The sequence below is a fragment of the Oncorhynchus mykiss genome, chromosome 1 (assembly GCF_057628025.1).
Source record: "Oncorhynchus mykiss isolate SJ-2025 chromosome 1, ASM5762802v1, whole genome shotgun sequence".
Taxonomy (NCBI): domain Eukaryota; kingdom Metazoa; phylum Chordata; class Actinopteri; order Salmoniformes; family Salmonidae; genus Oncorhynchus; species Oncorhynchus mykiss.
In genome coordinates, this window is record NC_143022.1 from 66250389 (window position 1) to 66265118 (window position 14730).

Below are 14730 nucleotides of genomic sequence, written 5' to 3' on the forward strand. Positions count from 1 at the left end.
ATGTCAGGAATTGTGACAAACTGAGTTTAAATGTATTTGGCTAAGGTGTATGTGAACTTCCGACTTCAACGATCTTCCTCCATCACTAATATGCTTACTTTATTGTGTATTTCATATTTACTATTCTTATTTCTCGTGTTATTTTTCTTCTAGTAATTGATTATTGTATTGTTGTGTTTTGTGTTTGCAAGAACTGCATTTCACTGTACTTGTGCATGTGACATTTAAAACATGTAACTTGAAAAGAAGGAATGAAAATGAACTATTTAGGGTGTTATTTTGTTATTATCATTACTATAACCTGCCGTTTTTAAGAAATAAATTGTGAACCTTTTGTGAAGCCCCCGGCTTAGACTCTTATGGGTTTACTGATAATAAACTTTATTAGCCTATCGTAAACAAATACCGGCTTGCACTTTTTGCTGGCTGTGTAGCCATCTACCGGGTTGTTGTCCTTTCCACAATGACTCCAAAGTCCTTCTGAACCAAAATTGGGAATTTCACAATGGTGTTTTTCATATTTCTCCGGTTAGGCCGACGTGAGCCATTTTCGCGTGAGCTAGGCTTGCCAGGGAAAGTACACTTGGGTTCTAATTATCACGTGGGGGGATGAAACATACGTTTCAGCACCACACAAATAAAGGACAGTTCCCTGATCCACTGCATGCGTGGCTGGTAGCCTAGATGTCTGCCTCACCAGTCACATAATGGAATTTGCAACACAACAAGCTTTTAAGTTTGTAAAATAATAACATTTTATAATGGTTTAAATTGTTTCCGACCCGCAATATAATTGTTCTGAACCGTGAGCTGACCCACAGGTTGAAAGAATGTTTTCTTTCCACATGCCAGCTGATTTTGTATATATATTTTTTTGCTGGTTAACCGCAGGCTGGTTAACCGTGGGTACCCGATACAATGCAGGACTTTCGTTCAGAGGGTGGCCACATGGCAGGTCAGCTAGCCAGGAGAACTGAATCAGCTGATTCGTCACACACACTCCTAACTTCAAAATATCCCACTCCGGAAATGAAACATCTTGAGTGGTTTGAGGAAAGAGCACACTCACAAACCACAACATTCTTGGCACTAGTTTCATCTACTCTTGATTTTCTAGGTGTGTCCCTACTCTTGAAATCCTCTGCTATTTACATTCCTATCAGACCAACACAAATCTGCGAGTTTCCCATGGTTTATGCTGTGTAATATCAGGAAGTATGGTCTATGATTGTCTTCTTTGGACTGGGCATGAGAGTTGTAAGAGGCACTCATTTAGTTGAAACCCTGCTCTCTCCTTATCAGGGTCACTGCTGAACTTTCAACAAATGGATATGGTTGTATGTTTTTGTGCATCTGTGTGGATGATGAGTGTTCCTTATCCTCTCACAAGTCATCAAAATAAAATCGCTGTTATCTCCAAGCTAGTCTTAAATAACTTTCACAGTGTCCAATCGTAGTGATGTTGTTGTGCTCTACTTTGATAACCAACAGATAAGATGTCTAACCTCTGACCCCTCTCTTCTCTTGCAGGACCGGAATCGGCCCTTTGATGCATTTAGCTTGCACTCTTTGGAGAATTCCTTAATGGATATGATAAGGACTGATCACGACAAAGGTAAACCACACCTTGCTGGTGGCCCACCAATGAGTATCGCTGATTTTTATATGGAGGAATCATTTTACAGGTTAGGAATATTCATATATCCACGCTTGTTTTTTTTATTTTATTTAGGCTTCAACAACAAAAAAGGGCAATAAAGTTCTATTTGCCTTTATCACCAATACAATCTAGTTTTTACGATCATACATTTTATGCGATAAATTAATCACTGGCCTAACCTGCAAAATCGGACACAATTTTCTTGCACTCTGTGTGTGGTGTATGCTTTTTAAAATATTCCTTACAAGCTGCTTCTGCATTTTCTACTGACTTTAATCAAATACTCGTGATTACATTTTTGCTTCTGTTTCCCGGGTTAATATTGTGGTCGGTCACATGTAAATAAATATTTATATTGATGGCACCTGTGTCATGGTATATTGCAATGTTTTGATTGATTGTTCACGTGTGTGTGTGTCCTCCTTTTGTGTGCCTTTCTGTCTGTTTGCGCGTGAACCATTTATTTATTACTACCGTAATCATTGACGGTCTTTTATTTGGTACCATTATGGCACAGTGAAGGTTCTAGTCAGATTGTATTTGTTCCTGTTATTAAGTTAGGAGGAAGGATGTTGGAGGAAGTGAAATTGGTATGAACCCGAGCTAATGTTACCCCTTACAGGCTTCTCCTCTTCTGCCGGATGACCATAACATTAATTCAAACTCATTTGGGGTCAAAGAAATGGGTTCAAATGTGTCTGTTGGATTGCTGGGAACATACAAGTAAAATGCAAGTCTAAAGACTGGCGTAGAGATTATTTGATACAAAGAACTATCAACGCAATTATTCCAATGCCTTATTATATATCTATCATTATCTGAGCATAGAGAGTTCACTGTGAAAAGCAACATCTTGTTTTGTAATGGAGAGACCTACCAAATTCTTTGAACAACACATGTCTGTCACATTATATGTCACAGACTCAGAATACTTGAGATAATTCTGTTAGTTCACATATGCCTATTATGAAAACGGACTCCATTGCGTTCAGATCCCTGTTGGCCTATTGCCCACTGTCATGTTCAGTGTTGTTTTCTTAGCCTGCTGCTTTCTGATGCATAGATTCGGTTTTTCAATATTGTGTCAGGAGAGGATTGCTTTATCACCGCAAAGGTCGTCCCGGGCAGGCTCGACTTCACTGGAACTAGGGGGAGGAGACAGAGACTTCTCCTGAAAATGTTCCCCTGTAGGAGAGAAGGGGGGGGGGGGGGGGGGGAGAAGAGGATGGTTCCACATTCCTGGCCCAGCACTGTTTACTCCCCTTCCTCATGTCAACAGCGTGTGGCTGCCTTCAGAGAGGCGTGCTGCCGCTTGGCCTGTCACAGAGCAGGTCTTCCCTGTTGGTGTCCTCCTCCCCTCCCTCGGCTCCGCTGGCTTTGGCTGCCCTAATACAGCAAGGCACAGGACAGCCATCTATTTGTGCTGTCTTGCCAACGGTTATTGACAATGGACGCTGACTCTGAACATAGGAGTTACAAGACAGCACAAACAGATCTGGGACCAGGCTAAGGGACAGCTACCAAGATCAGTCACTTGTACTCAGGGGTAAAAGTAAGTGCAGAAATATGGTCCTGGCAGAAGAAATAGTGGGGGTACGCCATACCATTAAAACTGAAATTATCACAATAATTAACACAAAATCTCAAGAAAGCTATAGGCTAATAGACCATTATTTAACATTACTGCATGATAAATGTGTGAATTGACTTAAGAATCCAGTGATATACGCTCCAAATTGTGTTATGGTTAGAGGAGAACATTTACATTCTGCCAAGGCGGAGATGAGTGGCAGAGACCGAGGCACAGCGTTGGACGCACCTATTCAGGCTACAAATGTAGGCCCAATGACAATCTCAGAATTTCATTACAGTACATGTGTAGGTGTTTTATGACCGCTGTGTCTTTTTTTAAATTCATAATTTAATTCATGCTGGAATTATTTTGTGAGTGGACGACTGTTCATGGGAAGTGACAATCAGATGAAAGCCTCATGACTGTTTTGTGTTCATGCCAATGCCACGTTAAAGGGTAATAGATGTTAAGTGGTATGACACATCTTTACTAGGCCCGCAGAGATCATATGAAATTAATAGGGATTCTATATTCTATGATTACATGATTAAATGTATGGGTTTCCTGTCCCGGGCAGAAATCTACTTTCACCCCTGCTTGCACTTTGTTCATTCATTCCCTGTGTTATTATCTCAAAGTGATGCTGACTCAATGTTGCTGTTGCAGTCATTTAGCTGTGGCGCTGCGTCATTCCAAAATAATTGCAAAAAAATATGGAACACGAAGAAAGATTATTCCTCAGACTTTCAAGACGCTAGAACAGTCCACATTTACTTTTCCTCAGCAAACAAAACAGGTAATGAATAGACAAATCAGGCAACCTTGTAGTAGAATACTTTATTTATTTACGTAGTCGGCTTCTTGTTTTTTGTTCTATGCAAGATAAATGTTCCTCTCGAGGCGTATTCAAGTTATGAGCGATAGGAAGGGAAACATGCATGACAGTCAATGCACAACAATTCTTGCAATCGCTATGAAAACAGAAGTTTTAATTGTTAGTTTGTTTATTTATTTCTCAACTCCTAAATATTAGCGAACTACACCATTTTTAAACCCAGAGTTTTTAGAAGCAACACAGCCTCTGCAGAGTCCCCCCAAAAAACGGATTTGTTCTTGTTTTCGGGGGAAATGGAAAGGGTGCCATTGACCCAACTAACGCTTTTGTATGTTAACAAGGTGACACGACATCTTAACTCTTCCTCCACATTTACTAGATTGATTGAACAGTGCAGAAGAGAACCTCCTCGTCAAGACCAGTATGTAGGAGATCTAGTTCAGGCGTTTATTTTACTCCTGCTATGTTAGGCTGTCAGCAGTATGGTTAGCAGCATGTTTAACACTTAGCAATTAGCTGAGAGTGCATAGGAGAAAGTGGGACTAAATGTAACCGGGTCAATTGTAGGGTAACTTGGAGTTGAAATTTTAAAATTGTGAAACCGATTTACATTTTTTGTAGAGCAAGAGTAGTGGCAACCAGGAAAAAAGTGTTGGGGGTGACATGAAGTGGTTTCTGTGAGAAGTACAGGAAGGGGTCTTATTACCCCGGGTGGCAGGTTACCCCAAGTTACCGTAGCAGGTAGGCCTACATTATATTCACTGTGTTTATGCAAGTTCTTTGGGACTAAAATTCATCAATAGGATGCTAACTAGTTCAAATATAATAATTGGGATCTAGCTAATCATTTTCCCAATGAGGTAAATGCATTTCGGCAACCCCATGCTTCAGCCTATTTATTTATAGTCGCTATGCTGCATCAGTTGGGCTACAGATGATAATGCTTCTTGCTAATAGCATACCTGATAATATGGACCATGCAATCATTTCAGGATGTGGAAATAATTTTTTTAATTGTCGGCATTATTTTTGATTTGATTTAACCTTTTATTTAACCAGGTAGGCCAGTTGAGAACAAGTTCTCATTTACAACCTCGACCTGGCCAAGATAAAGCAAAGCAGTGCGACACAAACAACAGCACAGAGTTACACATGGGATAAACAAACGTACAGTCAATAACACAATAGAAATATATATATATATAAAGTGTGTGCGAATGTAGTAAGATCGGGGAGGTAAGGCAATAAATAGGCCATGGTGGCAAAATAATTACAATTTAGCATTCACACTGGAGTGATAGATGTGCAGATGATGATCCTGATTCAAATCAAATTTTATTAGTCACATGCGCCAAATTCAACAGGTTACACCTTACAGTGAAATGCCTACTTACGAGCCCCTAACCAACAATGCAGTTTCAAAAAATACAGATAAGAATACGAGATGAAAGTAACGAGTAATTAAAGAGCAGCAGTGAAATAACAATAGTGAGACTATATACAGGGTGGTACCAATACAGAGTCAATGTGTGGGGCCACAGGTTATTTGAGGTAGTATGTACATGTAGGTAGAGGTATTAAAGTGACTATGCGACGATGACAACAGAGAGTAGCAGTGGTTTAAAGAGGGGATGAGGGGGGTGGGGGGCACTGCAAATATTCTGGGTAGCCATTTGACAAGATTTTCAGGAGTCTTGTGGCTTGGGGGTAGAAGCTCTTTAGAAGCATCTTGGACCTAGATTTGGCGCTCCAGTACTGTTTGCCGTGCAGTAGCAAAGAGAACGGTCTATGACTAGGGTGGCTGGTGTCTCTGACAATTTTTAGGGCCTTCCTCTGACACCGCCTGTTCCAGAGGTCCTAGATGGCGGGAAGCTTGGCCCCAGTCATGTACTGGGCCGTTCGCACTACCCTCTGTAGTGCCTTGCGGTCAGAGGCCGAGCAGTTGCCATACCAGGCAGTGATGCAACCAGCCAGGATGCTCTTGATGGTGCAGCTGTAGAACCTTTTTGAGGATCTGAGGACCCATGCCAAATATTTTCAGTCTTCTGAGGGGGAATAGGCTTTGTCGTGCCCACCTTACAGATGAGTAAGACCTTGGTGTGCTTGGACCATGTTAGTTTGTTGGTGATGTGGACACCAAGGAACTTGACGCTCTCAACCTGCTCCACTGCAGCCCCACTCGATGAGAATGGGGGCATGCTCGGTCCTCTTTTTCCTGTAGTCCACAATCATTTCCTTTTGTCTTGATCACGTTGAGGGAGAGGTTGTTGTCCTTGCACCACACAGCCATGTCTCTGACCACCTCCTTATAGGCTGTCTCGTCATTGTCAGTGATCAGGCCTACCACTGTTGTGTCGTCGGCAAACTTAATGAAGATGTTGGAGTCGTGCCTGGCCGTGCAGTCATGAGTGAACAGTGAGTACAGGAGGGGACTGAGCACGCACCCCTGAGGGGCCCCTGTGTTGAGGATCAGCCTGGCGGATGTGTTGCTACCTACCCTTATCACCTGGTGGCGGCCCGTCAGGAAGTGCAGGATCCAGTTTCAGAGGGAGGTGTTTAGTCCCAGGGTCCTTAGCTTATTGATGAACTTTGAGGGCACTATGGTGTTGACCACTGAGCTGTAGTCAGTGAATAGCATTCTCACATAGGTTTTCCTTTTGTCCAGGTGGGAACGGGCAGTGTGGAGTGCAATGGAGATTGCATCATCTGTGGAAGTCACTTGCCAGTTGGTCAGCGCATGCCCGGAGTACATGTACTGGCAATCCGTCTGGCCCTGTGGACTTGAATGTTGACCTATTTAAAGGTCTTACTCACATTGGCTGTGGAGAGAGTGATCACACAGTCTTCCGGAACAGCTGGTGCTCTCATGCATGTTTCAGTGTTATTTGCCTCGAAGCAAGCATAGCAGTAGTTTAGCTCGTCTGGTAGAAACGCTCGGCTGTGTTTTCCCTTGTAGTCTGTAATGGTTTGCAAGCACTGCCACATATGACGAGCGTCAGAGCCAGTGTAGTACGATTCGATCTTAGTCCTGTATTGATGCTTTACCTGTTTGATGGTTCGTAAGAGGGCATAATGGGATTTCTTATAAGCTTCCGGGCTCCTTGAAAGCAGCAGCTCTAGCCTTTAGCTCCGTTCGAATGCTGCCTGTAATCTGTTGCTTCTGGTTGGGGTATGTACGTACGGTCACTGTGGGGATGACGTCATCGATGCACTTATTGATGAAGCCAATGACTGATGTGGTGTACTTCTCAATGCCATTGGAGGAGTCCCGGAACATATTCCAGTCTGTGCTATAAAAACAGTCCTGTAGCTTAGCATCTGCTTCAAATCACCACTTTTTTTATTGATCTAGTCACTGGTGCTTCCTTCTTAAATTTGAGCTTGTAAGCAGGAATCAGGAGGCTAGAATTATGGTCAGATTTGCCAAATGGAGGGGGAGGGAGAGCTTTGTATGCGGAGTACAGGTGGTCCAGAGATCTTTTTCCTCTGGTTGCACATTTAACATGCTGATAGAAATTTAAGTTTCCCTGCATTAAAGTCCCTAGGAGAGGCTACTAGGAACGCCGCCTCTAGGTGAGCGTTTTCTTGTTTGCTTATGGTGGAATACAGCTCATTCAATGCTGTCTTAGTGCCAGCCTCTGACTGTGGCGAGTGTTGTTTGGGATTACCATCACATGCGCTGAGTGTGTGTGGAGGAGGAAACTGTGTGAGGAATGAGAGGGCATGCAGGGCTGTGTGATGATGAGAATGGGAGGGGGGGTTACACAAGGGGAGTGAATGTGAACCACCCTCTGTCTGGCGGTGAGAAGGGCAAGCCTCTATAGAGTTGACTGTGTTTGAAGCGGAGTCAGTCCAGAGACTCAGTCCAGGGGGAGGGAAAAGGAAAGGAGCGGGTGCCACTGACTGCCACTCAATTCTTGTGATCCTCTCCAACTCCTGAATGCTGATTTAAGCCGATCGGAATGGCATGCATGGGGAATTTACGCTCTGTTTTGAAAGGGAGCAGGCAGGTCTGGGATGGCCTGAACAAACAGGCCCGCTGAGCTCAAGTGTGGAGCGTAAGGGTTAGAAATAGGCCTCCACCGCTCCATAGACTGACTAGCATATACCGCCACATGCAAATCAGACACTCTATTCAAAGCATTCATGTCCACACACATCTGCTGCTCAGCTGTTCTGCCTCACATGGCCTTTCAAATGTGACTGTATGCCTCAGCGACGAAGAGTCTCCATTGTCAATTTGTGTGCGTTTTAATCAACTTGAGCTTTTGAAAATGGCATTTTATGGGTTTAAAAGGTATTTAGTGATGTTTGCATTACCATAAATGTCAGCAGTGCGTAGAAACATGTAGCCTAGTAATAACAAATAGGCCTGCTGTTTGTTTCTAAAAAGCTAAAGAGTTTAGCCATTATACGACTGACTTTCATAGAATAAAATAATAAACTCTTAGAATAAAATAATAAACTGTATGTGGGAGAGGGTCATTCTGGGTTATGTGTGTTGGGTGATGTGGGCATTTGTATTGGTTTGATGGAGACTTAAGCAAGTGTGTAGGCTTTATATGACAGATAGTCAGTTGCCTTGTAGGACTACATGCTAAAAGAATGGCATCTATGCTGTGGTTGATTAATGAGAATACACATCTCAACTAGTTTAAACTCTCCAGTCTCTCTAACTTGAGTACAGATCTATTGAGCAATGCTGTTTGTCTTAGTGTGTTTGTTGATTACAAATCAATAGATAATAAAATGGGTGGCAAGAATAAGGTTTTATTGAGAGGGAAGCTAGAGCTTCGGAGTAGTCAGATGGAGAAAGAGCAGTGAAGGCTGTTTCTTTTGGGTCAGAGAGATGTCACAGAGCCTGACCTTGAGCTAGAAGGTCATCAAAAGGTCACCCAGACCTTCAGGCTCTCTTGGCTAGGCTGACCGATAACCTGAACTTTACCTAGTCCAGCCAAATGTAGGCTAGGCTAACTCAAATATGCACCTTTAATAATTTGCTCTATCACTGACAACAATAGAGGATTTCTCTGCACTTTAAACAGTCTGCAATCATTGTTGGGAGATGAGATAACGTTCTTAGCTTTGTTGGAAGTGGTAAAGGTTAGACACACACACCATTAGCTTAGTTTAGCCTTTGTCCATCCAGCCTCTACTAGTACAGTAGTTGATGAGATAATTTGTATTATCTTGGCCTTAAGGGTAAGGGTATTATGTTTTTTGTAGGGAAATAAGTCTCTTAACTCTCAATTCAAGAACATCTAGTGTAAATAAAGCTGTCATTTTCATCCTTTGAGCTTTTCAGACAGTTAGAGCGTTGCATTTCATTGCCAGTAGCCTAAGTAGAAACTCTGTCCTCTCGTCTGGAGTTGTTTTTGTCAGCAGGGTTAACACTTCCACACCACCTCCTTGAATTGCCATTCCTCCGCATAACTGCTGCTTGGGCTTTTTCCAAAGGTAGTTATTGAGGAGCTTTAATACATTATTTAATGTGGAACAGAGGGTAAAAAAAAACGTGGCTACGGCAGAGTCCGGGGGAACTGCAGGTGTACGGCAGTTGCTGATGAGCACCGCATGGAATCTAGAGGAAGGTTAACCCTTTAAGATATGCTGTCCAACACTTCTCTGAATGCAGCCCCATGAAAACCAGTCAATTTAGACTAAACCAAGTAGTATGCAGCAGGTACTGTATGTACTCCAGCCAGTCCAGTGCTGTAACCCAGCAGGTACTGTATGTACTCCAGCCAGTCCAGTGCTGTAACCCAGCAGGTACTGTATGTACTCCAGCCAGTCCAGTGCTGTAACCCAGCAGGTACTGTATGTACTCCAGCCAGTCCAGTGCTGTAACCCAGCAGGTACTGTATGTACTCCAGCCAGTCCAGTGCTGTAACCCAGCAGGTACTGTATGTACTCCAGCCAGTCCAGTGCTGTAACCCAGCAGGTACTGTATGTACTCCAGCCAGTCCAGTGCTGTAACCCAGCAGGTACTGTATGTACTCCAGCCAGTCCAGTGCTGTAACCTAGTGTTTTCTTTTTTCTTTTTCTTTTTTTTCTTTTATATATACTTGGTCCTGGGGATGCACATTTTTCGTTTTTGCCTTAGCACTACAGCTGATTTAAATCATCAAAGCTTGATGATCAATTGATTTACATGTGTAGCGCTAAGGCAACAAAACAAACAGGACCGGGATGAAGAAATACTGCTCTAACCCAGGGGTGTCAAATCTCAGCATTCGGTCTTCGAGGTCCAGAGGGACGCACTGAAAATGTGTTATAATTTCACACCATCAAAATTAGCATTTTTTTTCGGTGATTATTAATGAGCTGGACAAGAAACTATGACTGTAGGTCCATTATCATTTCTCTAACTTTTGTACACACACACACACAAAAAGAATGTGGTCACCGCTTAAAATGTGTACATTCGGCAATATTTCAGCCACATCCGTTGCTGACGTGTATAAAATCGAGCACACTGCCATGCAATCTCCATAGACAAACACTGGCAGTAGAATGACCTTACTGAAGAGCTCTGTGACTTTCAACAAGTCAGTTTGTCAAATTTCTGCTGGAGCTGTCCCGGTCAACTGTAAGTGATGTTATTGTGAAGTGGAAACTTCTAGGAGCAGCAACGGCTCAGCTGTGAAGTGGTAGGCCACACAAGCTCACAGAACTGGACCGGCGACAGTTGAAGCGTACATCGCGAAAAACTAATCTGTCCTAGGTTGCAACACTCACTACCAAGTTCCTAACTGCCTCTGGAAGTGACGTCAGCACAAGAACTGTTCGTCGGGAGTTTCATGACATGGGTTTCCATGGCCGAGCAGCCGCACACAAGACTAAGATCACCATGCGCACTGCCCAGTGTCGGCTGGAGTGGAGTAAAGCTTGCCGCCACTGGACTCGCATTCTCTGAAGTGATGAATCGCGATTCACCGTCTGGCAGTCCAACGGACGAATCTGGGATTGGCTGATGCCAGGAGAATATTACCTGCCCCAATGCGTAGTGCCAACTGTACATTTTGGTGGAGAAGGAATAATAGTCTGGGGCTGTTTTTCATAGTTTGGGCTAGGCCCCTTAGTTCCAGTGAATGGAAATCTTAACGTTACAGCATACAATTACATTCTAGATGATTCTGTGCTTCCAACTTTGTGGCAACAGTTTGGGGAAGGCACTTTTCTGTTTCAGCATGACAATGCCACCGTGCACAAAGCGAGGTCCATATAGAAATGGTTTGTTGAGATTGGTGTGGAAGAACTTGACTGGCCTGCACAGAGCCCTGACCTCAACTCCATCCAACATCTTTGGTATGAATTGAAACGCCGAATGCCAACGAGGCCTAACTGCCGAACATCAGTGACTGACCTCACTAATGCTCTTGTGGCTGAATGGAAGCAAGTCCCTGCAGCAATCTTCCAGCATCTAGTGGAAAGCCTTCCCAGAAGTGTGGGGGGTGTTAATTGCAGCAAAAGGGGGAGCAACTCCATATTAATGCCCATGATTTTGGAATCAGAAGTTCGACAAGCAAGTGTCCACATACTTTTGGTTACTGCATGATTCCATGTGTTATTTCATAGTTTTGATGTAGAAAATAGAAAAAAAATATTTATATATATATATATATATATATATATATATATATATATATATATACATACACTACCGTTAAAATGTTTGTGGTCACTTAGAAATGTCATTGTTTTTGAAAGAAAAGCAGTTTTTTTTGGCCATTAAAAATATCATCAAATTGACAATTTTGTTGTAAATGACTGTTATAGCTGGAAACGGCAGATTTTTTAAAAATTGAATATCTACGTAGGCGTACAGATGCCCATTTATCAGCAACTGTCACTCCTGTATTCCAATGGCACGTTGTGTTAGCTAATCCTAGTTTATAATTTTAAAAGGCTAATTGATCATTAAAAAACCCTTTTGCAATTAGGTTAGCACAGCTCAAAACTGTTGTCCTGATTAAATAAGCAATAAAACTGGCCTTTAGACTAGTTGAGTATCTGGAGCAATCACGTTTGTAGGTTCGATTACAGGCTCAAAATGGCCAGAAACAAAGCACTTTCTTCAGAAACTCGTCAGTCTATTTTTGTTCTGAGTACATTAGTGTCTAGTTGGAGAATCAGATGCCTCACAGGTCCTCAACTAGCAGCTTCATTAAGTAGTACCAGCAAAACACCAGTCTCAACAGTGAAGAGGCAACTCTGGGATGCTGGCCTTCTAGGCAGAGTTGCAAAGAAAAAGCCATATCTCAGACTGGCCAGCATTAATAAAAGATTAAGATGGTCAAAAGATCACAGACACTGGACAGCGGAGCTCTGCCTAGAAGGCCAGCATCCCAGAGTCGCCTCTTCACTGTTGACATTGAGACTTGTTTAACTCTGGGTCTTCCCTTCCTGTGGCGGTCCTCATGAGAGCCAGTTTCATCATAGTGCTTGATGGTTTTTGAGACTGCACTTGAAACTGTGAAATGTCTTTAAAGTAATGATGGACTCATTTCTCTTTGCTTATTTGAGCTGTTCTTGCCATAATAAGGACTTAGTCCTATTTGGTAAAATACCATCTTCTGTATACTCCCCTACCTTGTCACCACACAACTGATTGGCTCAAACTCATTAAGAAGGAAAGAAATTCCACAAATTAACTTTTTAAGAAGGCACACCTGTTAATTGAAATGCATTCCAGGTGACTACCTCATGAAGCTGGTTGAGAGAATGCCAAGAGTGTGCAAAGCTGTCATCAAGGCAAAGGGTGGATATTTGAAGAATCTCAAATATAAAATATATTTTGATTTGTTTAACACTTTTTTTTGGTTACTACATTATTCCATATGTGTTATTTCATAGTGTTGATGTCTTCACTATTATTCTACAATGTAGAAAATTGTAAAAGTAAACAAAAACCCTTGAATCAGTAGGTGTTCTTAAACTTTTGACCGGTAGTGTATATTTAAAAAATAAGGCCCGAAGAGGTGTGGTATATGGCCAATATTCCACGGCTAAGGGCTGTTCTTATGCATGACGCAACGTGGAGTGCTTGTATACAGCCCTTAACCGTGGTATATTGGTCATATACCACAAACCCTTGAGGTGCCTTATTGATATTTTAAACAGGTTACCAACATAATTAGAGCATTAAAACATTATGGTCTGATATACCACTGCTGTCAGCCAATCAGCATTCAGGGCTCGAACCACCGGATCCATATGTTTCACACCCCTGCTCTAACCAGTATTCCCCACCTCATCCCTGTGTTTTGCAATTGTATCAGTCTGCACTTCATCAGAAGTCTGGGGACGAGGGACTTACTGGCTTTGTTCTGAAGGAGGCGGATGACATCCCACTGCCCACTGACTGATCACACACACAGTCTGAGAATAACCCCAGGCCTCGCCCTGAGGTCATGCCACTGAACTGGGGAAAGCAGATGGCCCAGGGCTATTTTAGGGTTTACAGGAGCAACTGTCCACTCCGTCGCCACTAGAATGCCTGGGTGTTACTTATTAGGCACGAAATGGAAGAAAAAGGGACTGCAACAAGGAGGGGACTACCTATGTGTGTCCAATAAAAAGCTGTCATTTTAATTTTCTGTTGCAAAACGCTTTGCTACGTAGTGCCCTAAAGAATACGACCCTGGTTTAGGTAGGACTGCCATGGACCAAGGCTATTTAATAGGCAAAATGGAGGCTTTCCTCCCAGTGCAGCTAGAGCTAGAGGGCTGGATATATTTAGTGTTGGCTGTGTGACTTAACACTCGAGTAATGCTGTCAACATTGAGTGTGGCTCATGTCTCATCAATTAGAATACAATACTTGTTTTTCAGGGTGAGTTAGCGATGTTATCTTCCATATCTTTTGACAGTTTACAGTTTCTGAGAAAGAATGGGGCTCGTTTCTATAGAATATCCTTTTGAAATCCTTTTTTGAAAAATGACATGCTATCTCGGGCATGTCACAATAAGATTTCTACACTCAAGATGGCCACACTACTCTCATTCAGTTGGAATTGGCAGTAGGAGAGCGCGAGGGTGACAATCAACTGTGTGTGTGTGAGTGAGATTTCGAAGACGTTTTTTTGAGGGGGGTTTTATCGATGTCAATCAAACAAGATATAGCAGCCACATGATTTGCACAGTAACAAAACATGAGCAAGAAGGGGGGATAGATACGTGTCCACGCAGTGTTGCCATATAAGCCCCTCTGTTTTCGTGCTGGATTATGAATCGTTGAGAACCTTGAGGAAATCCACATCTGCTCTCATCTGTAGGACGCGATAGCTGCACTGGCTTCTATCCACTCCCCCTCTCTCGTTTTCACCCAAATCTCACTACTAGTTCCACTGATGTTTCCAGCTTAGGAGTAGGACTGGGTCGTATTCATTAAGCACCAAATGCAAGAACACGAACTGAAACAGAAAGGGACTCTACTAGAAGTTGTCCAATAAGAACATTTTAGTAATTTACCAGAAGGTCTTATCCTGAGCAACTTACAGGAGCAATTAGGGTTAAGAGCCTTTTAGATTTTTCACTTAGTCGGCTTGGGGATTCGGACCAGCAACCCTTTGGTTACTGATCCAACGCTCTTAAACGCTAGGCTACCTGCCGCCCTTAGCTTCATTCTGCGTTAATGAATTTGACCCTGGTCTAAACTGTT

General features: G+C 42.7%; 1 protein-coding gene across 7 annotated transcripts in view; it reads left to right on the forward strand.

Moving 5' to 3' along the window:
• The window catches only part of LOC110526678 (cytoplasmic polyadenylation element-binding protein 3), a 64826-nt gene that overhangs the window by 18800 nt on the left and 31296 nt on the right, over window positions 1-14730 (forward strand). For 5 of the 7 annotated variants that reach the window (XM_021607830.3, XM_021607839.3, XM_021607846.3 and 2 more), the window contains exon 3: window positions 1531-1615. In XM_021607830.3, coding sequence (XP_021463505.2) covers window positions 1531-1615 — 85 coding nt within the window. Of the gene's footprint in view, window positions 1-1530; window positions 1616-3053; window positions 3213-14730 lie in introns of those variants that run through there. The other 2 variants (XM_090237055.1, XM_090237061.1) reach the window with 1 other exon arrangement.